General features: G+C 38.5%; 5 protein-coding genes across 5 annotated transcripts; 2 read left to right on the plus strand and 3 right to left on the minus strand.

Moving 5' to 3' along the window:
* Positions 1-5011: 5011 nt before the first annotated feature.
* On the minus strand, positions 5012-5993 carry LOC116208717 (dirigent protein 21-like). Its single transcript, XM_031542265.1, has one exon. The coding sequence runs from the start codon at positions 5787-5789 to the stop codon at positions 5217-5219; it is 573 nt and encodes a 190-aa protein (XP_031398125.1). The 5' UTR covers positions 5790-5993; the 3' UTR covers positions 5012-5216.
* Positions 5994-7933: 1940 nt separating this feature from the next.
* LOC116206620 (60S ribosomal protein L21-1-like) lies at positions 7934-9269 on the minus strand. The gene is made up of 2 exons (XM_031539398.1): positions 8964-9269; positions 7934-8413 (listed from the first exon to the last, which is right to left on the minus strand). The coding sequence occupies exons 1-2, from the start codon at positions 9198-9200 to the stop codon at positions 8156-8158; spliced, it is 495 nt and encodes a 164-aa protein (XP_031395258.1). The 5' UTR covers positions 9201-9269; the 3' UTR covers positions 7934-8155.
* A 1728-nt stretch (positions 9270-10997) lies between these two features.
* LOC116208115 (carbon catabolite repressor protein 4 homolog 1-like) lies at positions 10998-16314 on the plus strand. Its single transcript, XM_031541366.1, has 11 exons — positions 10998-11702; positions 12426-13179; positions 13805-13891; positions 13976-14059; positions 14167-14253; positions 14353-14430; positions 14901-14954; positions 15063-15154; positions 15358-15472; positions 15566-15713; positions 15816-16314. The coding sequence occupies exons 1-11, from the start codon at positions 11545-11547 to the stop codon at positions 15962-15964; spliced, it is 1806 nt and encodes a 601-aa protein (XP_031397226.1). The 5' UTR covers positions 10998-11544; the 3' UTR covers positions 15965-16314.
* Positions 16315-17039: 725 nt separating this feature from the next.
* LOC116209172 (fatty acyl-CoA reductase 2) lies at positions 17040-20467 on the plus strand. The gene is made up of 9 exons (XM_031542734.1): positions 17040-17731; positions 18240-18343; positions 18427-18626; positions 18706-18806; positions 18926-19136; positions 19267-19428; positions 19515-19596; positions 19696-20081; positions 20177-20467. The coding sequence occupies exons 1-9, from the start codon at positions 17350-17352 to the stop codon at positions 20340-20342; spliced, it is 1794 nt and encodes a 597-aa protein (XP_031398594.1). The 5' UTR covers positions 17040-17349; the 3' UTR covers positions 20343-20467.
* Positions 20468-20570: 103 nt separating this feature from the next.
* Positions 20571-24843, minus strand: LOC116209173. Its single transcript, XM_031542735.1, has 3 exons — positions 24508-24843; positions 24056-24403; positions 20571-21323 (listed from the first exon to the last, which is right to left on the minus strand). Exons 1-3 carry the CDS (start codon positions 24739-24741, stop codon positions 20790-20792), a joined length of 1116 nt encoding a protein of 371 aa, XP_031398595.1. The 5' UTR covers positions 24742-24843; the 3' UTR covers positions 20571-20789.
* Positions 24844-26626: the final 1783 nt, after the last annotated feature.

A 26626-nucleotide genomic window follows, 5' to 3' on the forward strand; every position in this document is an offset into this window, starting at 1 on the left:
TGGAATGTTTCTTAGCTCAAATTCGATTTGATGTTATTATAATTTAATTACCTTCATGAAAGTATCACACAGAGAATTCGAGATGCGATCGGATCACGAGATAATATACAAGTTGCCAGAGAAGTGAAAGGTGATATACAAGTTGGTAGACAGCAAAAATATCCAATTGGATATCACCCCCAAAAAAAAAACAATTGGATAAAGTACTCCACGTCCACAAAACGCGAAATTATCATGTGTACATTGTAAATATATTTCAAAATGCTAGAGAAAAATTAAAGGTGTACGCATGAGAAAACAAACTAATAAGAAGACATATATATATACTAGTAAATTTCCCGTGCATGCTCGGGGAAATTAGAAATATTAATAATTTAAAATGTCATTGTTAAAAGATCTTAAACGACATAAATTATATTTTCTAATTATATATATATATATATATATTAAATCTCATTAATTACTTGATTTTAGTAAAATATTAGTGTTCAATCCTGTGCGTTGTACGAGTTTGTATTTATATATTTATATTTTGTACGAATAATAATTATAACAGTTTAATATATTAATTTACTTATTAGTATTAATATTATTGAAAATAAAAATTGTCAACAATCAATTTTTAAAAATAATTTTTAATAGAGTTGCATGAATGCGTTTGAATAGTTCAATTATAATTTTACAATCAACGTTCTTATTTTGTCCTATATTTTTATTCAATTTCTTTTACAATTTTAGTTTGTGTTATATATAATTATATTATTTTTCAAATTTATGGAATCTTCATTTTGGATAAAGATTGTTATTATTCTATATAATATTATTTTTTCAATTTATGTAATCTTCCTTCATGGGTAAGGATTTTATTGTTCCATGTAATGAGACATTATATATATTATATATATATGTATATTAACTCTATCTTGTATATATACTTTTTATATATTCCTTATTGTTTTAGAATTTATTAGAAGGTAACATGTTAAAGTTTACTTTTCAATATACTCGTACATATATATGTTTTATTTTTATGGTAAATTATATATATGCTTCATTAATTTTCAAAAGAATATCAAAATTCTTATATCAAATTCTATAAGCCGGGCTTAATTATATCAATGTCAAATTGAGTTAATTGTTTATATATATATTTATCACTTTTATATAATTAAGAAATTACAAAAAAAATTCTCTTAATTGTATTTAGTAAGAGATTTTAGGTACATTTAATTACAGTTCTTAAATATTTTTAATTATTATTCTTTGTTTTTAATGTTTTCCATATTCTTTTAATTTTCTTTTAATTATTATATACTGAGTATGAGATTTAGATACATTAATTACATTTATTAAAAATTTTGAATTATTATTTTTTTGTTTTTCAGTTTTCTTTTTTCATATTTTTTAATTTTTCTGTTAAGTATATATTATGCACCTAATCTCATTTATTATGCACCCAAATAAATTTTAGTTATATCTAGAAATAGTTAGTAGGAGATTTACATACATTAATTGCATTTATTAAAAGTTTAATTATTGTTTTTGTTTTTAAATTTCTTTTCCATTTTTTTAATTTTCTTTTATGCATTTATTATGCACCCAATCTCATTATACACCCAAGTAAATTTTAGTTATATATAGATATCATACCTTGCTTAACAATTTATAGCCCATGTTAGTAGAACTTACATTGTAATATGTGACAAAATTAATTCAAGTTTGTTATTTTTTATGGCAAAATTTAGAAAAGAAGGAACGTATATAATATTATTAGTTACTTCATAGTTAAGTAAGCGTATCTATCTATCTATTATTATTATTATTAGGTTATTATATTATCATATATTTTTTATGATTATTATTAATATTATTATTACTTACTTCATAATTAAGTAATCTATAGATTTAAATTTTTTTGAACATTAAGAAAAATTATAATTTGTATTATAAAAACGAAAGAAAGTTGCGAGAGTTTGAAAATCCATCGTATTCTCTGCGAAAATTCTCGAAAAGTCGCGAGAGTATGATATATTATTTTATGATTATTATTAATATCATTATTATTACTTACTTCATAATTAAGTAATGTATGGATTTATTTTTTTGCAAATTAAGAAAAATTATAATTTTATGTTATAAAAACGAAAGAAAGTCTTCAGAGTATGAAGATCTATCGTATTCTCCACGAAAATTCGCAAGAGTATGAAAATCTATCTTATTCTCCGCGAAAATTCTCGAAATGCTTCCGCTTTACTTATAGATAGATAGATTGATTGATTGATTGATAGATTGATAGATTGATAGATAATAGATGTGTGCTGCAACAGATGGAATATAAATTAGAAGATGAAAACTACTAAATTAAAGTGGCAAGTTAATTTTGGTTGGTAGATTGACATGGTCTTTTCCTTTATTTATATTTCAGTTTGTATGTAAATTATTTCAGAAATTAAAATATCGTTAATTGTCTCAATATTTTTTCAATTTTTAATGGTTCACGTCTTAGTAAACATATATATATCATTTGGACCTTGTAAGCAAATGTGTTTAAAACTTTCACGGTAGCGGAGATGTCACATGTTGCCCATGTGATTCCAAAAGTCATAGCCATGCGATATATGCATTATGCATATTATATACACTGATTGAAGTGTTCAACTATAATCAGATAAGTATTCATCAGGGCAACTAGCGAAAAATGTGCACCAGGTGGAAAATAAATTGTCAATAAAAATAAATACAAATAACAATTAAAAAGAGGTGGTATGTGTTCTGAATACAGAAGGATATTCCATTCGACACCTTAATTTGAAGTATAATCATACAAAAATAATATGTGACAATAATTCGGATTCAAGCTGGGAATACCACGACGGAATTTTCTCAAATAATATTACTGTATATGCATAATAAGTAATTTAATTTTAGTCAAAAGAAAAATTTATGAATTAAAATTGCCTTCGGGATTCAGGTATAAAAATAAATAAATAAATAACTCAATGCGTATTGCAAGCTGTCAAACTAGACAAAACACGCGTGAGAAAAATACTAGATCATCGTTAATTTGTCGAACTAATTATCTCAGCTAAAAAAAAAAGTTCATGGAAAATAAAATGAATTCATGTCATATCAGGAGAACAACGAGTCTGATAAAATAAAACTTTAATAAGTTGGCATGGAGTTTTACAAAGTCAGCCAAATATAAAATGGCTTGATTACCTAAAAAAGTATGACATTCGCATTTTTTAAAAAATATAACATGGCCTTTGAAAAATAGTATCGAAGTGCACGACCTTTACATTTTTTTCTAAATGTAGCACGACCTTTAGAGAGTAGTATACAAAGGCACGAACTTTAGATTTAGTTGTGCATTTAGATTAATGTAAATTATTCAGTCAAATTTTAATGACAACAGCTAACAGTGCCACGTGACAGAACATAATTGAACGAGTAGACCCCACAAGAATGGGCGATAACTGCTAACATGGAACTAACAGTGTCAGATACCACTCGTTCAATCATGTTGTGTTACATTGCATCATTAACTCCCACTAGTTATTATCTTTACATTTGATAGAATAATTGACGTCATGCTAAAATCACGGCTCAACCTGAAAGTTGTGCATTTTTGTGCTATTTTTTGAAGGTCGTTATATATTTACCAAAAATTGCAAAGGTCGTACATTTATATGCTACTCTGGAAAGGTCGTGCTATATTTAGAAAAAAAAAATGCAAATGTCGTATCTTTATGTATTATTTTCTAAAGGTTATGCTATATTTTGGAAAAAAGTACAAATGTGGTGCTTTGTTATGTAATTAGCCCCATATTAAATTTATGACAACCCATCAATATCCATGACAATGCTATACCTAGTCTTAATATGTCTTAATTAATTGCGTGATCTTAGACGAAATGATGAATTAATGTTTTTATTATATTTTTGGGTTAAAATAGAGGTTTTTACTCTTACGCCTAGTAATACGGGATAGAAAAGACAGAAATAAAAAAAATCTTGGGAATAAAAATTGAATTCTGTGTCTTCAAATTCTAACTAAAAAGCGATGCCATTGTATTAAACCTTTTTTTTTTAAGGTGAACATTTTTTATCAAGTGGGAACTTTATTTCTTCGCCTTTTCATGAGTTAGAATTCATCTTTGTGGGCATAGTTATGTCGCAACAAGGATGTGCGTTGAATTTTTTTTTTTTTCACATAATATCAATTGCTTATCCATCGATCTAAGCAAGCACTCTTTTACGTGCATCGATCAAGTATTGTTTTACCCGCGATTTCTCTCTCTCTCTCCCCCTCTCCCTCTCTTTTCTTGCTGAATTGTTTTGCCTGCGATTTCTCAATTTAATTTTAACTAAATATCGTACAAGGAGAAAAAAAAATGAGAGATGGAGCAAGAGCTTTTCAATTCACCCAAAAAAAAAAAAGCAAGAGCTAGCTTTTGAGTGGCAGAATTAAGGGTGTGTTTGGGAGTTGGATTTGGAGGGAGACAATTTGAAGGGAGAGTGTTTCTCTTATATGGGAAATTTATTTGAGGGAGAGAAAAGGGAGAAGGAGAGATTTGAAAGGTCTCCTCTTTCATTTCTTTCAATTGTTGAGAATCTCCCAACCCTCTAAATTTGAGAAATTTGGAAGAACTCATGAATTTTTCATTTCCTCGTCTACACAACTTTCCTAACTTATAGTAGTTTTTCTAAAACTTTTATAATATATTTTTAAAAACAAAATTATAATTTCTTTTTTCCTGTTTTCACTCCTCTCCTCTCATCTTTCTCGCTATAGTATCAAATAAGGGACTTCATTTCCTCTCCTCTCCTCTCCTTCACTCTCTATTCCTCCCCTCCCCTCTCCTCTCCTCTCCCTCCCTAAAAAACTCCCCAGCACACTGTAAGGATATCAGTTATCCTAATTTGGAAGTTGAACAATTAGACTAATCGAAGCAGATAACACCTCTGATCATATGCAAATAAATTTCGTCGAACTTAATTACTGCAATTACAAAACATTCAAAATTTTCTCTTACAAACAGATTGATTTATTAGATGAATCTTGTCGCTTGATTTGTCACATGTTGGACCGAGGTGCAAGATCCGATGTTGCAAAGGGCCATATTTGGTATGATAAGGAGGAGAGCTGACTAGGTCATTTATTCGATATGATAAGAGATACTTTGTGTAATCAGAAAAGAAACAAAAGGGCCATATCAATAGTGGAGTACATAGAGATCACACTCTACATTAGCATCTCTCTGGTTACTCGTGAAGGTCCGGATCAGGGCGTAGCCACGAGCAAATCGGAAAGCTCCGGTTCCACCTACTATAGGCATCTCCCTCACCTTATGTAGGAAAGGGTTTCTGCCTAATACTGTTATGCTGCTCCCGTTATATTTCGCTTCTGTGAAAATAATATTCATGGCCTGGAGAAGGCTCATCTCCTCCAGCGATGTGAAGGCGTACATCCCCTGGGCCAGCCCCACGAGCTCTGAGGTCAAGCTCGGGCCATTGGTCAGCGCATCATCAAACACGAGCACCGCACCAAAGAACGTGGGGGATTGATCTGAGGTGGCTGCCCCAGCCACTCTTACAGCAGTAGGGTTAGGAACCTCGACCAAGTCGTGCAAGTAGAAGCGGAAGCGGGTCAGCTTCTCAGTTTTAAGCCCAAGCTCATCCAGGGACAGGGTTGTTGCATAGCTTTCATCGGCATCCGCAGAGTGGATAACCACGGCGGAGAAGAGGATTGTGAAGAGGATGATGATCTTTGCCAGGGAGAAGGCCATTGCACGTTGAGGGTGTTGGTGGATAGAACATTAGATCATGGAATGCTCAATCGGGCTCTATCGGTTATATACATATATAAAAGACCGTTGACTGGAGAGGAACATAACCTGAATGGACGTGGAATTTATATTATACTAGGTTATTAAACGCGTGCAATGCACATATTTTGTGAAGAAAATTTTATAATAAGAATTTAAGTATGAAAATAATAGTTTATATGAATTTATAGTTTATATTAATTAATCTATAAAAAAGTTTACTTTCATACTAAAAACCTTTAATACGGTAAATTTTAGACGCACTATGTTGAATATATGTTCAACTCATAAACAAATAATTTATGTAATAAATTCATATATATCATTTCTATTATGAGTCTAAATTTTACATAAATAATTTTAAGAAATCCAAAATATTTCAAAATCTCTAGTTTTATGTGATGAAAGAAAAATAATCATAAAATTTTCTAAGTTTTATAATTTTAGTATTTGTTTGTACATTATTTTTTCACATTACATAATTGAGTTTTATGAATTTGAATATTTTTAAATAAAATGGCCCAATCACTTCGATGAACGAAATGCTCAATCAATTTTTAATAAGTTTAGCTTTACAATACTTCTAAAAATTTATGAATATTTATTTACTAATAAAATAGATAGGAATCCTTTTTTTAGTACTTTTTTGAAAAAAAATTATATTGTTTTAATCACAATAATAATTTTTATCATACTTTATTAATTTCTATATAGCAATTAAACTTCAATTAAAAGGTAATTACTATTATATCCCTATTTATTAGGGTGCAGTCATGTTTATATTATATATAGATGTAATTAAGGTTTTTGTCAAAGGAATCAGTCTAATAGCCAATTTCTATCAACAAGCAACTAAAATTTATTTATGACGGAATGATAAAACTGTACAGAGCAAAGAGAGCATAAGCTCAGACAGATTGCATAGGAGTTTGATATATATAAATATATGTGTGTGTGTGTTCCTGGCAAAACTCTACAGCAACAATCCCTGTTTACCTCCCTTTACACTCGATCTCCATTGCGATGAATCGGGAGAGCGATTTACAGGGAAGAGAAGAAGAATAAGAATGCGCTTCGGGGCAAATTTCGTACTTTCTACTGAGGTGGAAACTTACAGTAATAGGTACAAACACAGAACCTGCCCTTGCATTCTCCATAGCCGTAAGGTTCCTTGGAGCACTCGTGGAAGCATTTCTGGGGATGACATTTTTGGAGGCTTATCTGCTTGTGGCACGTGTGCTCAGGGATCCTCGCGGCGTACCCGCCACGGACTGTCATCATATCTGTGGGAAATAATTATCCTGAATTCATTTGTAGAAACTTCATCGCCTTATATTTTACCAAATGATTATGCAGAGAATTAAAAGCTGTGTTTTGGGTTTTAACACGAAAACTTTGGAAATGGGAAACAAAGAAAAGGATGTTCTAGTCATTGGATAAGAAGATAATGTTGTCATTTTCGAAAAGCTGGAAGACAAGAGCATCCGACCATCAGAATCGTAAGACTCCTACGACACCCTCTAATACTGACCACGAAAAACACCAATGGTACCTGAGAAGACCAGAAGCAGAACAAGAAACAGAGAGGAGAGAGCCTGAGGTGCCTTCATCCCTCGACCTCTACCGGTGGTTTTGGGACTCGAAAGCTCCCTCTCTCCTCTTGCATGGAAGGAGGGAGAATGATAGTTCTCTGAAAAGCAAGTCATAGTTTATATATAAAGGAGGAACAGAGAAACTTATCCAGAAAATGAGGAAAATTCAAGAGGAAGAACACGGCAATCATCACAAGAAGAAAAGGAGATGGATCCATGCAGTTAAGTTGAGATGGAGTTAGAAAACTATAAAGCAGATGAGTAATGAAAAAGCCATGTTCGGCCTGAGAGTGTTAGAGAAGCCAGAGCCAGTTTTCATTCCCATGCAAAGATGCTTGCTGTATGAGACAATCTTATTCTCTTTTGGGACATGTGCTTTTCTTTCTACATACTTATCAGATAATGCCAACCAGAAGCGATTGAGCAAAAAAAGATAATGCCAATCAGAAGCTTTTTAAGCGTTTCAATCATATGGAGTTCAGTTCCAGTGAAGATTCAAGTTATATAGAGAAGAAGAGAATAACAATTCCCACCATTGTAATATATCAAAAGAAGCATTTGAACTAACTCGAGATGAATTCCTTGTCTTTAAATACATACATGTCCATTGTGTCGGAATATCGAAGAGCCGGGGGTCAACGAGAATGTCACAACAGACATCACGCTAACCCATCTTAAAATGCATTCAGAGGGTACAAGTAAAAATAATGGGACCAAAACTGGCAGAGACTGGACCTAATAACCACCCTTGAGATCGTTGACTACATCATAAGGAATTGGAGTAACAGTCTCTATGGTAGCACCCTCCACCATAAATCCAAGCTTGGGCCCCTCAGGCTGCCGCTTTGTGCTGATCTTCTCACCTCTCGCCTTGGCCTCGGCTTTGAGCTGGTCGTTCTTGATCTTCCTCAGGCGGAAGTCCTCATTGCACCGTGAAGGTTGGACATGCTCAATTCGTACATGGATCCTCTTCCTGATTATTCTGTTACCCACCTAATCTCACAATGATTGCAATCAAGTCAGAACACAATGTGACTGATATTGTCATCTTTCCAGGAACCTTAGGAATATATGACGAAAATGAGCAACCTTTAAGCACAACCTAATGATGATAACTGCAACATTGTGAACTGGACAAAAGCCAATACTAAGTTCACCAATCGTTGAAGATCTTGCCAGGGGAATTGGAAATTTACATGTCGGATAATACATAACCACTATGCTAAAAGTTGCGAGCTTTAACATCATTTCCTGATAGACATTTCGGTTCCACCGAAGAGTCATAGCCAACCTCTATTGGCAGACATAACAATGAGGCAACTTTAAACACTACCGTAGCCTCCTACTGAATTACAGTAGAATCAACCCGTATGTCATCATACTGACAATGTGGTATCAAACGGGGAAAAGAACAATCCTAATTTCTGCAAGATTGAAACAGTCTTCAGAAAATCTTTTGTTTGTTCTAACAGTGTCTGTAAACATAGTGCAAACAAATTCCTAGGCGGGAGGGATACAGAAATGCAGGGCAGCGGGAACGCACCTGCTTGTTGACCTCGACGCCGATGGCGCGCTTGGTGACGTTCCAGACGCGGCCGGTGCGGCCGTGGTAGAACTTGTGTGGCATGCCCTTGTGGACGGCGCCATTAACCTTGATGTCGACGTAGTCCCCAATCTTGTAGGTCCTCAGGTACGTCGTCAGCGGGATGTACCCCTTCTTCCTGAACGGCCGTGAGAACAGGTCCCTCGTCCGCGACCTCAGCCCATGCCCCGCCGGCATTTTCACCCGACGATGATGCTTCCTCCCGCTTGCTGCTACCGTTAAACCCTAGACTACCCATCTGCGATGAATGATCAGACTGGCTCTTGCCTGGCCTGAAGAGACGTAGACTGGGCTGGGCTAGACTGGGCTGGGCTGGGCTGGACCTATATTTCTTTTGTTCCATTTTTGCCCCTGTATACTGCTGGAAATTTCTTTCCTCCCTATACGGAGAAAATGTTATAGGCCTCGTTTGTCTCCATGGAAAAAATAATAATTAATAATTATTCCCGTGCAAGTTAGATAAATTCTACAAATATCTTTATATATATATATATATACTTTTTTTTATTTTTTTTTAACCCGGGGTGTCCGAGTTTTGCCCGACTAATCATCGAGATTTCGTAAACCACCGGCGACGCACGAAACAAGTAATTACGTCAAAGGTGTTCCGGTGACTCCAATGAGTTTCGAATATGGAATCGGATGAATACTTAAATTCATCCTTACCACTAGACCAAATTTCTTGGAGTTACAAATATCTTAGTAATTTGTATATGTTGTATTAATTTAATCAATAAGTTCTTTGCAATAATTTATGCATGCAATGATGAGAAAATAAAATTAGAAATTTTTTTTCTATAAAAAGTATTTAGAAAATCAATAATTTATTAATGCGGGGAAACTTTAAGAAATGCGCAAATCATGAATTGAGAATCGCCTAAAAAGCCTATGTGAAAGCATCTTGTCGAACGAATCGGATAACTTCGACGGGACTACATGAGTTCGAATTAATATACATAATAATATATACATACGTAGATTAGAGAATAATAATATATAATCCCCTCTCCCCATACTTTTCAATCTCAAAATATGGTGAGAGGGGAGGGGAGTCGACCCTGCTGGGGGCTCCCCCGCTGGCCTTGGACCCCTCGGGCTAGGTGCTGAACTCAAGCCACCTCGCCTTGGGGGTCAAAGGTCGGCGAGGAACTCTTAGCCAGGTCGAGCCTTTGTTCACTCTTCCCCGATCCAAAATTTCAAAAGAAAAAAAGGGGGTCTTCTTGGAAAATCGGGTGGGTCAAGAGGGTCACTTGTCGCTATTCTATTAGAGCTTAAGAATCGTTAGGCCACGCCAGCAACCGTTAGTTGCCACGTCAGAAACCGTGACGAAATTGGAGACGGACGATATATTTGGTCTAACGTGATGCTAAATTTGGAAACATTTGAGAGTTTATGTTAGATTTTGAAATTCAATGAAAATTCATAGTTTTTGACGTGATTAATCCCACGACAAATTATTGAATTTCAGCGTATAACTGCATCGAAGTGAATGACAACTTCTATTGATTTACAAGGACGTCTTAAGATACATACAGAGATCGTGCATGGACTAGCAGCAAACCGATCTATCGTGATATGATTGCTATCCCGTTTGTTTCGTCTTCTCACGACGGACTAGGCTTTCTTTCCACCCTTTTCTTTGAGTCTGCATGTTATTCACCCGTTCTTTGTGCTAAGACTGGGGAAGTCCGACGACAAATAAAGAAAGAAGTACGTCCGACTTGATTGCATGAAAGAAATCAAAACACAAATTAAACACGTAAAATATCACTTCATTGCACGGAACGACTGCACTAATACAGTAATTCAAATAAAATGTCTATAAATTCACATATACAGACGTTAACAATGGAAAGAACACGCATGCTCTGCGTATAACCAATACGGCTCTACATTTTTTTTTTCTTTTTTGACGAATAATAAAATTATCATCATAGTTCCTGTCTGGTCGTATAAAAACATCCCCAAACGAGCCTCAAGCCAAACCCAAGGAATGGAGTGAAGACCGAGCCGGCGGCCACTAAAGACCCGACCACCTCGGATGACCGCCACGAGCCTCTCTCTCTCTCTCTCTCTCTCTCTCTCGACAGAACACAACTCACTCGACACAACAACTCCAACTCACTCCCCAGTAGATATTTCTCCGCTCTCACTTCCTCTTCCTCCTCCTGCAAAACCCTAGCCCTCGATCTCACCTTCCCCCCCAACTTCCTCTCCCTCTCCCTCTATCTAATCCCTCTCGCTCCCTCTCTGCCTCCGTTTCACTGGATCGCGTCCCCGATCGAGCTCTCTCGTTCGCCGCCGCGCCGTGTCTTTGTTTTCTCCGCCGGGAGCTGAGGATCCGCCTGTCGCCTCCTTTTTGTTGTGAATTATCGGGTTTTAAAAGGGTCCGACAAGGCTGGCGGGCCAACGGGCCAGATAAATGGCGGATCCGCCGTGCATCCGCCGGTATAGAGCAGCCTCTTCTTCCGCTCCCGAGTATACAGAGCTACGCAGCTGTGACGATTTCAAGAAGTGAAGTATGCTGAGCGTGCTCCGCGTGCACCTGCCCTCGGACATACCAATTGTAGGCTGTGAGCTGACGCCGTACGTTCTCTTGCGTCGCCCCGACAAGTCCCTCACCAGCGACGATGTACCCGAGTCTGCCCCCCTTGACGGGCACTTCTTGAGATACAAGTGGTCAGTGATGACTTCCTTTTTCTCTTTGCCTGCCTTTTCACCTATAAAAATGATCAGGTGGACGCTCATTTCTGGTGATTCTGAAGTCTCACTATCGGAGCTTAGCTTGTCTTGCCTTTGTTATCATTGTACACTGGCTTTGTTGGTTTGATAGGCGATGCTTTGGTCAACCGAGTATATAATGGTTCGAGTACGTTTGTTTGAGCATTGTTAGGTCTGAATGTATGTCCGATCGACTTCGGATATGATTAAAACAAGAAAGAGAGGAGTAGGATCTGAACCATCTGTCCCTGTATGATATCGGTCCGACATTTTCTCCTGAGCAGAACTGTGTTGGTCTCGTTGATAGATATTTCATTTGACGTGATAAAAGTTCTTCAGGTTACGAATAGTGGTTACTTGAAAATGGATATTTATATATTCAAATTCCCATAACAAATGTGACACTTTGCGCCGTGTATTTGGCTAACCAGATACTGTGGGATCATGCACAGTAGAAATAAGTGTCACTTGGAAAATCATGCTTGAGCTGTTAACTTCCCTGAAGTGCCGGAGAAATTGCTCTTCCCCAGTATAAAAGAATGATGCACTGAATTTGCGTAGATAGAATGTCAATGAATAGGCTCCAGTTTTCTATGAGGAGGACGTTTCTTTGGAGTTTTTGATCATTTTGATTTGTGGGCATTTAATATGTTTCTCATCGCCGACAATTTTCCTTTCCAGGTATAGGATACAGAGCGATAGGAAAGTTGCCGTTTGTAGCGTACACCCGACTGAGCAAGCCACGTTGCAGTGCTTAGGTTGTCTGAAGGCGAAAATCCCTGTGGCCAAGAGCTATCACTGTTCTCCTAAGTGTTTCTCTGACGCGTGGCAACACCATCGGATCCTTCATGATCGAGCTGCTAGTGCCGTGAATGAAAATGGAAACGAGGATGAGGAGTTATATGGACGGTTCAACAGCTCCGGTTCTGGAGTCTCAAACACTAGTTTGTCAGGTTCTCTATCTGGTCCTGGTTTGTCAAATGGTTCAGCACCTTTATACCCAGGACCCGCAGCTACACAAAGGAGTGGGGGCGAGACTTGGTTTGAAGTTGGGCGCTCGAAAACTTACACACCAACCGCTGAAGATATCGGCCATGCTCTTAAGTTTGAGTGCGTGGTAGTTGATTCAGAGACGAAGCTTCCCGTTGGGCAAGCAAATACTGTACTAACTTCCCGGGTCATTCCAGCTCCTTCGCCCACTCCTCGTCGATTGATTCCAGTGAGCGGAGTGGATCTAACAGGGCATTTAGATTCAGAAGCCCGCGTTTCCTCTGGTACATTTACTGTTCTCTCGTACAACATCTTAGCTGATATGCATGCTTCAAGTGAGTTGTACAGCTATTGCCCTTCGTGGGCTCTTTCCTGGCCTTATCGGAAGCAGAATCTTCTGCGGGAAATTGTCGGTTACCGTGCAGATATTATTTGTCTTCAAGAGGTATGTCTAAGCATTTTTCACTTACTACCTTATATATAAGCTAATTAATTCGATTCAGTAATGAATCCTCTTAGGATATGATTCCTTGGTGCTGTATAAGACTCCGCCATTGACAGTTTCCATGTCTGTGTGGAGCAATCTTCAAGGATATTGAATTGTATATGCTGATCCTCTCCCATTATTGTACAAATATGTATATACCTATATAGGTTCAGCTAAATGCATATCCAGGTTTAAATTAATCTGAGTCGTGTCTTATTTGCAATGTGGATTTTGGTTGCTACAGCTCGTGGAGTCTGGTCCTTTCTGTTAGTTATCTTGAGAGTGCATTACATTGGAAAGCATGCTATTACATTTTTCTGTGTTTTGCTGCATTGTTGTGCTAAATTTAGACTACTGAAGCTGAAGATTGGATGCATCGTGCTAGGGTGCAAATATTTAAGATTTGCCAATGTCGTGTTTAGAACCTTTTCATAAGTGATGTTCATGTATCTAGTTGGTGAAGCTTCAGTCCAAAATTGTCTCAATGCCTAGTCATTGCTCGAGGGAGAAGTGCAATGACCTGTTGAATTAGCTGCGATGATGGCTGTGGGTATACTTGATGGTTTTATTGGTCTCGTTTCAGGTTCAAAGTGATCATTTTGAGGAATTTTTTGCACCCGAGCTGGACAAACATGGTTATGAAGCATTATTCAAGAGAAGAACTAATGAGGTTATTTAGAAACTTCCTGTACGGTTTTACAATATGAGGGTTTCAATTTTTCCTTTTCACTGAGCTGTCCTTTTGCTGTTGCAGGTTTATGCTGGGAATATGAGTATAATAGATGGGTGTGCAACATTCTTTCGCCGAGACAGATTTTCCCATGTGAAGAAATATGAGGTTCGACGAATTTTCTTGCGGCGTCCCCTTTCATCTCTATCATTAACCATTCAAGGAATGCATTGTTTCTTTGCTTTCAGATGCTGAAGTATATGTATTCTATGTAGGTTGAATTTAACAAGGCTGCTCAGTCATTGACAGATGCCTTACTCCCTAGTAACCAGAAGAAAACTGCTCTAAACCGATTGGTTAAGGTTGGTACATGGTTGCCAGTTTTATTCATTTTCAATTTTTGAACTTATACAATAGAATTGTATCAATTGGTTCTCATGGACCATTTTTGCTACGCATAGGATAATGTTGCTCTTATAGCTGTTCTTGAAGCAAAATTTGGAGGAGACATTCCTGGACGGCGACAGCTTCTTTCTGTGGTAAGTGTTTGTTTTACTCTACTCCGCGATACTTGAGCCAGCCACCATTTGTTGTTTGCCCATAATTTTGGCAGATAGCTTCTGAGCTGATGAGCATTATCTACAATGATTTGCCTGACATAGTTCCATGCTAGCATTTTTGTGTTGCAACAATCAGATGGATTGGAAGATTATCAAATCGATTCCTTCACTGATCTGATTAATTTCACCTGGGGTGCAAGTCCATTCTGATTCTGTCTGATTTATTAATCGATTTTATCCTTTTATAGAATCATGTCAGAGTTGTTTGTCTACCATAATTTTCCTCGTACTGTTTTAAAAGCCAATTTTTGTGTATTCTTTTAACAAAATTAAGAATTTATTGGATCATCATTACTTCATGTGCAACTTAATACCTAACAGATGCTTTTCAAAGTTCTTTGCCCCAGCATCATCTGACTTATTTCTTTTGTTTGTGGTCTCGAATACAGGCTAATACTCATGTTAACGTGCCTCATGATCTCAAAGACGTCAAATTGTGGCAGGTTTGCATCTAAAACTTCTCATGTATAGTGTTAAATTGCATTAGTTTTAGCTGTTACATATGTTACTGTAATTGCTAGCAGACTCGATGCTTACTGTCTTGAAATCAGGTCCACACTCTTTTGAAAGGACTAGAAAAAATAGCTGCCAGTGCCGACATTCCAATGCTGGTCTGTGGAGATTTCAGCTCACTTCCAGGAAGGTTTGTCCTCTGTTATCCCCTTGTTTTTTGTATTTTGGTGCATATGTAGCTTGTTTTTCCCCATTTGAATAACTGTTGTCTTTTGATTGCTGTCATGTGTGGAAAGCTCATCCTGAAACTAAAACAACCTTTTGATATTTGACCATTTTTGCCAAGTTCGTTGCAACGTCATATTTACTGATGGAAGATAAACTTTGCTGCAGTGCGCCTCATTCTCTCCTTGCCATGGGAAAGGTGGACCCATCTCATCCCGACTTAATGGTCGACCCTCTAGGAATCCTGCGTCCTCCTGGAAAATTAAATCATCAACTGCCCCTGGTAAGGGAAAAAAGCAATATAATTCGCTCTCGATTTGCTCGGGGAAAAAATATCTTTTCATGCTGCTAGGTTTTGACATGATGAGCAATACAGGTCAGCGCGTACTCCTCCTTTGCAAGGATGAATGCAGCTCCTGGCTTGGAAAAGCAGAGGAGGAGAATGGATACTTCGACAAATGAGCCCTTGTTCACTAACTGTACTCGAGATTTTATCGGCACCCTGGATTACATATTTTACTCAGGTGATACTGCTCGGATGATTATAAATTATATTCATAAACTTTGTCTGAAATATATACCTAGTTCTCACTTTTGTATTTAATATTGCTTGTTCATGGTAACAGCGGACTCATTAACTGTGGAGGGTCTGCTGGAGCTCTTGGATGAGGATAGCTTGAGGAAAGACACTGCGCTTCCTTCTCCGGAGTGGTCCTCCGATCACATAGCACTTCTAGCCGAATTCCGCTGCAAGACTTCGAGACCCCGACGATGACCCCTGTTCTGCTAGCAAGTTTTTCCCCGAAGAAACACATATTAAGAGGAATCGGAGATAGGGATGAGCTGCCGATCCATGGATAGAGGAGTGGAAGACTTGCTGTGATTTGCTCTGTATCATTGCATATAGAAATCATGATTGAAAGCCCATATTGCAAAGCCCCCCTTTCTTACTTTTTTTGTTTTTCAGTTTCGTCTTAGGAATTGGTCCTTTTGAATTTTCAGTGCCGCAATCAAATACAAGTCCGTCAATTGGCCGTAGCCTGTAGTCATCTAACTCCTTGTCAAAAGAAATTTCCAATACATGCTATCGCCCTTTCCGACAACATCGGGAACTTTATATCTTCATCCAATCTCTTCATGTCACTGTTTATGGGTCAGGCTGATTGTCGATATTGGGGTGTATTCCGGCAGTAATAGGATCAACATAGCATATTTATTATATTAAAAAAAAAAAAAAAGGATCAACGGAGCGTGGAAGCTGTGTGACCCACCGAAAACATGCGTACTTAGGTGTGGCACTACGCAGCGCCAAACAGCCAGGGTGGGATGTTGTATAATGAGTTGTTTCACTACAATGTCTATCTCAACGTAATTCACATGCTTATATCAGCTGTGATGAATTAACTTAATCGCATAGCAACATGACTTGCTGCTATCTGCGGACCAAGGTGTCATCCTTCCCGCGTTTGTCCAAAGAACCGCCATTTTTGCGGCGCCTCTCCGGGTGGAGTCTGTTGCCATACGAAAGCCGTTTGAACTTGAAGTTCCAAGTCGCATCCAACGGCAAAATTGGAATTGAAAAACAACGGTAGCTCCCGCCAAATTTGACGGCTATGGCAAAAAGAGAGCCCCTTTTTATTTTTTCTTTTGGGCAAGAACCAGGACATGCTCTCGTATCCTTCTCTGAGACTAATCCTCGCTCGGCAGCCAGCTTGGTAAAGTACAGATCAAGGGTTGGTCTAAATTTAGATTTTGAATTCCTACACTGTAAGTAAAGTCCGTTTACATAAAATGCAGTTTCTTAACTGCATCACAACTCGTGCTTAAAGAGTCATGTCTTTGAGGGACCACGCGATACACAGTTAACAACCGAACCAAACGTTGCGGTTAGTGAGCCCATTTTACGAGAAAAAAATCTGGGAGAAAAAGAAAAAATTCATTTCACCAACCTCTCATCTCCCTCTTTACATGCACCAATATAATCTCCATCTATCTATATATAACCAAATCAAAGCCCACCCTTCGTCTTACAAAGCTCGGTAGGTTCACTGGCTTTTTTCCTTTGGGCTCGCCAAGTGTGTATAACTAGAAATAATCTAAAATCTCGTCACCTTTATTCCCATTTGAAATTCCTCCCTCCCGTTTCTTTTTTGGCCGAAAATGGAGGCTCTCTCCTTCAGCTCCCTCATGGCCTCCCCGGCCAATAAAGTCCGGTTAGTGGCGGCGAGGAAGGGAAGGAGCCTCCAGGTCCGTTGCCAGGGTGGTGGGAATGTGAGCAAGTCGGTCGGGATCTCGTCCTCCTCAAGCGGTGTTTTCACGGAAAGGGAGAGGCCGACCGATCACACAAGAGCTGTGATGGAAGCAGGGAGCCTGGTCTTGTCCCCAAATGGGACAAGTGAGAACATTACCACGAAGGAGCTGATGCCTTATGCAGGTGGGCATGGCCACTCTCTGGTGGAAATGGATGAAGGGATCGGGATCGTCCGGTTCTTGAGGGGGAAGAGGTTCTTCATTACTGGTGCAACGGGTTTCCTAGCAAAAGGTAATCACATGATACATATACTCGCACAAGAAAACACAAAGATTTGATCCTTTACTTGGTCGCAGTTAACTTCTGTGCATATCAAAGCTACATGTGCCAGAAGATCAATGTTCCTGAATTACTAAGAACATATTCTGGTATAATCAGTAGGTAGAAATGGAGACCAAGGATGAAACCAGAAACTGTTCGTTGATATCATGTCGACCAACCCTAGGTGCACCATGTAGTAGTATACAAGGATGGTTCTGCAGTTGATATCTGAAAGGCTCGAGAATTTTAAATTTGTGACAATCTTAAACGTAATCAATGTGCTTAAGCATATAGTGATAATGAGAGAAGGAAGCGAATATATTTGTCTTAGGGTCATAAACTTGTCTTAGGATTCATGCATGTTGATTTCCCACGAAGTGCCATGCAAGTGTTTCCCATCTTAATTATAAACAGTCTCTAGCATTATCCTGCTCTCCCTGAGATTAACGTGTTTCGGAATTGTATGATTCATGCTCAGTTCTAGTTGAGAAGATCCTGAGGACAGTCCCCGATGTCGGAAAAATATTCCTCCTGATCAAAGCAAAGGACAAGGAAGCTGCAATGGGAAGATTAACAAATGAAGTATGTTTTCCTGTTTGGTCTCCTCATTTACTTCACGTTTTTCGTAACTCAGTCGAGAATTGATTGATCTGCATGTTTTCTAGATCATGAATTCGGAACTCTTTAAGTGCCTCCGGCAGACTTACGGAGCATCCTATGAACCTTTCCTGCGGAGCAAGCTTGTTCCCGTGGTTGGAGATGTCTGTGAATCAAATCTTGGACTGGATGAAGATTTGGCCGACTTTATCGCCAAGGAAGTGGATATCATTGTAAATTCAGCAGCTAACACTACATTTGATGAAAGGTCCTCCATCTTTTCGTTTTCTAAAAGGTTAGGCTACATGTATGATAAGGTTTCTAATTCATTATTCCCGACAAGGCAGGTACGATGTAGCTATTGACATAAACACAAGAGGAGCTCACAACATCATGAGCTTTGCAAAGAGGTGCAAGAAAGTGAAGCTCTTCCTGCAGGTTTCAACCGGTAAGTATCAGAAGAGAGACAAAACGAAGAAGGAGAATTCATGATGTTGACTACTCCAACTGTTTTCCTCGATCTACAAAGAAATTCATCTTTTCTTTTCTCTGATTTGCGGTATGCAGCTTATGTAAATGGACGTAGACAAGGGAAAATATTGGAAAAGCCATTCGGCATAGGTGACAGCATAACGAGGGAAAGTTTCACAGCCAAGCAATGCAATGGTTCCTTCCCGAAATTGGATGTGGAAAGAGAAATTAATTTGGCTTTGAGTACAAAGGAAGGTTTAGAGGATCATGCTGCAGCTCAGAAGATGAAAGAGTTGGGTTTGGACCGGTAACACGCCTCTCTCCTCGGTTTTTTCTTACTTCCTCTTTATTGTACTAACCACTAAGGTGTTCTCCATTATGACTCTGGAATTTGCAAAATGAAAAAGTCTCTCATTTGGGGAAATCATGGTGATCAGGGCTAAGAAGTTTGGTTGGCAAGATACTTATGTGTTCACAAAGGCGATGGGAGAAATGGTAATCGATGACATGAGAGGGGAGATACCAGTGGTCATAATAAGACCGAGTGTGATCGAGAGTACTTGGAAGGAGCCGTTTCCTGGATGGATGGAAGGAAATAGGTAACATTATGATTGAACCATCACCGATACAAACCAGAGGAGACCTCTGTGATCATGAATAATTCCGATCTCTGACCTGTATGCAGGATGATGGACCCCATTGTCTTATATTATGGAAAGGGGCAGCTCACAGGATTTCTAGTAGACCCGAATGGAGTGCTCGATGTGGTACTTCCTTCACGACTTATAATTTAACTTTCATGGATTTCGTACATGGCCTTAACAGATGCCACCGCGTTCCCTTGGCTAATACTTAGTTGCTTGCAGGTCCCAGCAGACATGGTAGTGAACGCAACCTTAGCGGCAATAGCTAGGCACGGAATGGCTGCAAAACCCGACATTGCAGTGTACCAGGTTGCTTCATCAGTCGTGAACCCTCTGGTCTTCCAGGAATTGGCTCTATTGCTGCATGAGCATTACTGTTCTTCCCCATGCATGGATCCAAAGGGCAGGCCTATCCCGGTCTCATCAATGAAGCTATTTAGCTCTATGGAAGAATTCTCTGCCCACCTTTATGGAGATGCTTCTCGGAGAAGTGGCGCCTACTCAAAGGGGAAGTTGTCTCAAAGGCTTGAAGTTATATGCAGGAAGGCTGTGGAGCAAGCAAAGTATCTGGCGAATATTTACGAGCCATATACATTCTACCAGGGAAGGTCGGTATTGAAATGAAATACTATAACAATTGATCACTTGCTTGGTTTACTACCGGAACATGCTGTGAACCGGCAAAATTGTTACATGACTGCAGGTTCGATAACAGCAACACTCAAAGACTGATGGAGAGCATGTCTGAAGAAGAGAAGAGAAGCTTCAGGTTCGATGTCCAGAGCATTGATTGGAAAGACTACATCACTAACGTCCATATACCTGGCCTGAGGCGGCATGTGATGAAGGGCAGAAGGACTGCCGTGTAACTTTTAGTGAAACTACATCTTCTCTTTTGGCGGTCTCACTCAAGTTTAATCAATGTAATAAAAATGAATTTCGATTAGATTTAAGGAATGCAGCTATAAAAATAGTTTCTTCTAACTCGCGTCAAACAAGAGGGACATGTATGTCACAGTGATGCTGAAGTCCCTCAAAGCTCAAATCGAGACAATCCAAATACGCACATTTTCGAATAGTAGCCAGTGAATGTATAGTTATTTGGAAAATTCCATCCTATGGACCATGAAAAATTGACTTCTCATCATCTCTGCATCTTCTTTTTTTTTCCTTCAATGCTATGAACTTATATACAGAACAAAATGAACATTTGACCCAGATCAATTAGCTGGACCATGACCAAGCTCAACGGAAGCAAAGAGAGCATCTAAACAAGGAACCAACCACACCGTGGCAGCCCCAAATTCATCCCACCATCACCGGATCGGTGATTTACAGTCGAGATCATCCCCAGGGAACTTATGATCCCGTACATCGCCGGGAGGAATAAAGCTATCCATCGAGAGACCAGGGATGTTGAACGCCACATCATCGATCAACCAAGTCTCCTCCAGCCGAGTGATTGCAGGGCCAGCCTTGAGATCAATGTTGTCCCCGAACCGTGTGATTGTGACTGATGACTGGCCAGAATGGGCAATCATCACTCCATCCACCGGCTGGTAATCCTCAATTTTGGACCCAATCGTAGTCTCCCAGTACATAGGGTGAGTCCCCGGGGACTGTATCCTTGTCAGGTAGGAGTCCTCCAAGTAGACCAGGAGCCCGCTTCGCTGGCTGAAGTAGCCGTAGGCCGTGTGCTTGATCATCTCGGCAGTGGCATCGCTCCGATCAGCGAGGTCCTTCTGGTCAGCTGACAATTTGAGGATGAAGCAATCGACATCCATGATCATCTTCTCTCCCATGTACTGTGCCGCACAGAACATCACCGCTATAGACACTGGATCTAGGCCCTGAAACACGAAACATTCTTTCCCTCATTCGGCATCACCAATGCAGGCATTTACAAATCGATACGAAGATGTGCCATTCAATAATCTATGCAATGAGCATAAGATGCAAAAAAGGTGGTGATGTTTCTATGTGGTCGAAACAAAATTCACAATATTAGAGAAGCAATTAGATATAAGAACATGCGAGAAAACAAGTCAGTCCCCCATGGAAATGGAATTCGACGAGGACATGGTCTAACTAATATACTTCCATAGATCCAACAAGAAAATTCCATAACACATGGAACATGTTCGAGATTCAAAACAAATGAAAAATGATTTACTGACTTGGAAACAAGATCCGGTTTGTTGGCTGCGAGGAAATAGTGATTGGCCAATGGTAGGCCCAAGGAGCGTAGGTGTAGAGTAAGTAGGATATGCATGGACCACCCTAATCTAATACAAATGTATGTGTGTGTATACATATATAAACAAAGATTACTAAATCCGATTCTTACTAGAAATAATTTAAGTTACCACTTTTGTTTGCTAGAAAGGAGCATGCCACCAACTATGAAGTATGTTATGTGAATGGCTTTGGTACAAAATAACACCTATGTCCACCAAAGTTTGAATTAGATTGATGACCAACCAACTGAGCCATTTACTGCGTGATGCAAACGGTCGGTGAATCTGCTCCTCTTCCGATATGAAATTGAAGCTCCTTTCAAGGCCCGGTGCCATGGTAATTGTTATAGGAAGGTACAATTCATAATTAATATTCAACAATTACAGAACAAAAATTTAATGCAAATGGAGTAGAAGATTTTTTATTATTTTTTTTCCAGTGCACAACATGGTATCCAAAAATTTAATGAACTTCCGACTAATTCAATCGAACCAAATCAGTCCAAAATTCCTCCAGCGACCACGCAGATTTTAAAAATATAGGACAAAAGCAGATAATGCACTAATAATTAACAAGTATCCTTCTTTTTTTTTTATTGGAAGAGAGAGGCAGATGATCTAATAAACATCATGAAAACAACAAAAAAGTTCATTGGAGAAGAAATTGCAGTTGCAGAGCAAAGAGGGGGAGGTTGCATTGCATGTCCAATAATTTATGCTTTTTTTTAATGGGAAAGTAGCAGATTCCCAAATCTGGGTTGTGGGCATGTGTGAAATCTGCATCACGGTGTTGACTATTTATGCAGCCTTCCCCTCTTTATGTGACAGTGAAATTCTGCGTGAGAAGTACATTAAATAACACTCTTCCGTTTTTCGTTTAGGAAAATTATCCAGTCCAGGAGGCGGACCGTCCTGGGTGCTATCTCCACCGTCAAATGAAGCCCTCTCATCTGAGCCATCCAAAGAAATAATTGGTTTCACCGGTTGCCCTCTTTCCTTCCTTTTTTTCTAATAAATAAAATAATTAGTTTTCTTTTTTCAGCAAATCGAAGGAAAAGTTAGGCTAGACTGTTTTCTATCTCAGTGGATTTGATGACTAGAAAAAGGGTCTAATAAAAGATAAAAAAAAAAACAAATTATAGAGTGATATATGCCCAAATAAGTTGTTAGTTTGGGTCTCTGATTTGTCCTAGAATAACAGGGGTGCATCTTAGCTTAGGTGTAACTCATACCTAAGCAGAGTTAGTTCAGTTAAATATATTTCACGGTCAAATACCCTTATGCCCAAAGAAGTGAAGAATGTCTGAGACATTTAAATTTGTTGTTCTTATCTGCCCACTTTTAATTTAAAATGGTTATTCTATGTGATATGCTAATTGATATTGTTTTAGACAACTAATTAGAGTTGATTTGCTCTTTTTTTATAGTTCTCAAAATTATAAATTACGGTTAGATGACAAGTTTTCATCTTTTTTTTTCCAGTATATGTTTGAAGTTGTACTTTACATTTTTAATTTTCTTACCATTGAAAATAGATCAAGAAGACGGAGAAGAAGGAAGAGAACGGAATGAACAATAAAGTGTCCTTGAAATTTAGGGGAAGTGACCTTGTAGATTCACGGAAATGAAGAGTTTGATATTTAGTTTTGGGAATTTTGCAGAATTGATATATTGTTTAGTATGTTTGGTATTATTGTTGGTCAAAATATTTATTTATCTTATTTCTTGGTTTTCAGATTATGACTCCAATTTAGTTGAAGGCGTCAACTGAATCTTGAACACCTAGCAAATATTTGGAAAGGCCTTTGTCTATATGACAATCTTGCTGTGAACTTCAGAATTTGGTTGTATTTGCAATAATTAGGAACATCTGATTATACAATTGATTGTACAGTCGATATATTTTGTGATAACTTGCATTTTGGAAGAGTTATCACAAAATTTTTTATTATTAACTATATGAGGAATTTTTTCTTACTAATTTCATATTCTTTTTATAAATTTATTTTTATATATTTCTATTTATTATTAATATAATATAGGAAATAAAAAGGGGGGGTTTACCGGTTGGAACCGGCAATACCGGTCCCCCATACTTGCTTCTACGGGGACGGTGCGCCCCTGACCATTTCTAATCAGGTGGTCCCAAGTTCATAGAATATTCCGGCGAAGAAAGATTACTAAGAAACGGTTTGAAAATGTTCCGACACCATAATACTATGCAAATTTCGACGGAATGTTTAGATAGGATCACCAAAAATTTTCTCATTTCCATATGCCATTGATTCGGAAAGTATTTCATTATAATTTTACTACTGATATGTGCAGTGCAGTAGGAAGCTTGCCTGAAGCGCTCGCCGGAGAGGCCGCACGCTGCCACGGGCGGCGTGAGAGCCGAGCCACGGGGTGTGCCGCCAGGCGACGTGGCCGTCACAGCCGGCCACAACCTTGTGGCCACCCACCGCTAGTTCGATCAGCCACTTGTTGGGGAACATCTGCCACATCACGAAGCACCCCTTCTGCTGCCCGGCGGATGCGGCCCCATTCGCAGCCGAGCCGCCCGATCCAAGGTCATCCACTACCGCCATCACAACCTTCCCGGTAGTGAAGATGTTCTTGACCCTCCCCTCCAGCTTCCGGCAGCCCGTCGCAGCCGCGAAATGCTGTACGATGTATTGCGCAGAGGATGACACCTGATGGGGAAATGTCATGTGACAATTAAAGAAACCTCTGCAACCCAATGAGGAGGACATGGATTAAATGCAGAGAGAGCTCTGCGTGTAATGGAGGGTATTACCTCGTTAATGGAGGACTCGTGGAGGGAGGAGGAGACGGGGAAGAGAGGGCAGCCGAGGACGCTGAGGAGGACGTTGAGATGGCTGGACTTCTTGCCGAACATGGTGAAGGAGGAAATGGAGATCAGCTGGGACTTGAGCCAGCTCCGCCATGACCGGCCCTTCTTCAGGCGGTTCTTGGCGTCTTCTTCTTCTTCGTCGATGGGCTCCTCCGAGAGCGGCGCAAGACGACTCATGATGAACGTCGTCCTTCCTCTGTTCTCTGTTATTGTAGCAGAAGAACAGAGCAGAAGAGAGAGAGAGAGAGAGAGTGTATTTCCGGAGGGAGCAGACGAAGCTTTCTTAAGAAAACCGAGTGGAGTAGGAGGAAGAGGATTTTGTCGTGTAATACTGCTTTGTTTTTTGGCTACGCGCATCCTTTGGAGCGTGTAGCTCACTCGACTTGGTGGCTGGCGAGGAAAATAGAAATTTAGAGTGCGTTTAGTTTAAGAGTTAAAGTAACTTTGATTTTAATTGTGAAAAAGGACGAATAATATGGGATTATAAATTTAACTTTGAAAAAGTTTGTTTTTGTTGGGTTGTGTGTTGAGTTAAAGTTAAAGTAAAATTTTTTACTTAGGAAATGTGTATTTTTGTTATATAGTGTGTTAAGTTAAAGTTAAAAGTTAAAATTTTTGTGATTTTAACTGCGAAAACAAACAAGTTTTTAAATTTTGGAAAAAAATAAAATTATAATTTTTTTTTCTGTCTCTTTTTTATGAGCAAATTGCAATGCATTTTTCTATTTCTTGCATCAGCCAAATTTGGTCTTCCAATTAATCAAAACCTAGTCGCGAAGCCCTCGCATTGTGCAAGCATCAATTTTACATAAAATATCGTCAACTCGTTTTATATAATTTTGGTAAGAATCTATCGATGAACTTCATATTCTATACAAGATAAATTATACTCTTTTTTTATAACAAGGAGTTTATTCTCTCCAAACCATGAACACATCACAAGCCCATGAATTTAGGTAAGTCTATGTGCAAGCACATGTGTGGGTGGCCTCACTAAAGGTTACGCGAGCAAAGGGGGATTCAAACCTACGACCTTGTGATTTGTTTTGTACACACGTTCTAAAAACTTGCGCTAATCTTGGGGGTTATATATATGATTTTTTTAAAATAATTATTTGAATAATAAGAAAACAAAAATCATAAAAATCATAAAAATTCATGGCGGAAGAAAAAATGGGAGAGGAATATGAATAAGAACTTCCGGGAATCGAGAAGAATTAGTAGGAGAAGAACTCGAGGAAGAAGAGAGTCAAATATAACTTAATGGAAGAATGAATAAATTTAATGCATGATAGGTAGCTCGCGTGGCAATTCATTCTCGCACGAAAAAGCTTACATGGTACATTTTTTTTGTACGAACGAAAGACTTTCATGAGAATAGTTCGAATTACATAATATATAGATAGTTTAAGAGACCTTTTTCAAGCAGTGAATTGATCATATATAATAAAGTAATGTCTTGTTCTCGAATTACATCATATTGAAGTTGGTTTCATTTCATAGTATTTAGTGTTCGTGATTATTAACCATCTCTTTAAATCTAAGCTCATGCAAGAGAATTTATGAATAAGGCTTCATCAATTTCATTAACATTACTAGGATCTCATCTCGTAGGCTTGTTCAAACCAGCATGTGGTCAGAAGTCGACTGTCAACCGAATTAAAACCTTACTGAGAGATGAACAAAAGATGGCTAAGTTGCAAACAGAGAATAAGCAAGATAATGAATGTTCAAAAGTGGACTAAGAGAATTCATGAATGACTCAAGACTAAAGACTTGATGATGTCGTCATTAGACGGGAAAGTTCATACTACCGAATATACGATGAACCTTTCCCATAGCTTACAAATACACTCGGCAATGCTTGCCTCTTCCCGTAAAGGGAAACACTTTATTAATCAAAGGGTCTGGACCTTTATTTATTTATTTTTTCCCTCCTTAATTTCGGAGTATATTAATCAAAAGGAACCCTAAGGTTAAAAAAAGGAAAAAAGGGTTCTGATCTTAAAGGGCAAGAAAGGGAGAATTTTATTTCCTTTTGCAATTTTACAAGCTGTTCTTC

Source organism: Punica granatum, chromosome 5 (genome assembly GCF_007655135.1).
Source record: "Punica granatum isolate Tunisia-2019 chromosome 5, ASM765513v2, whole genome shotgun sequence".
Classification (NCBI taxonomy): domain Eukaryota; kingdom Viridiplantae; phylum Streptophyta; class Magnoliopsida; order Myrtales; family Lythraceae; genus Punica; species Punica granatum.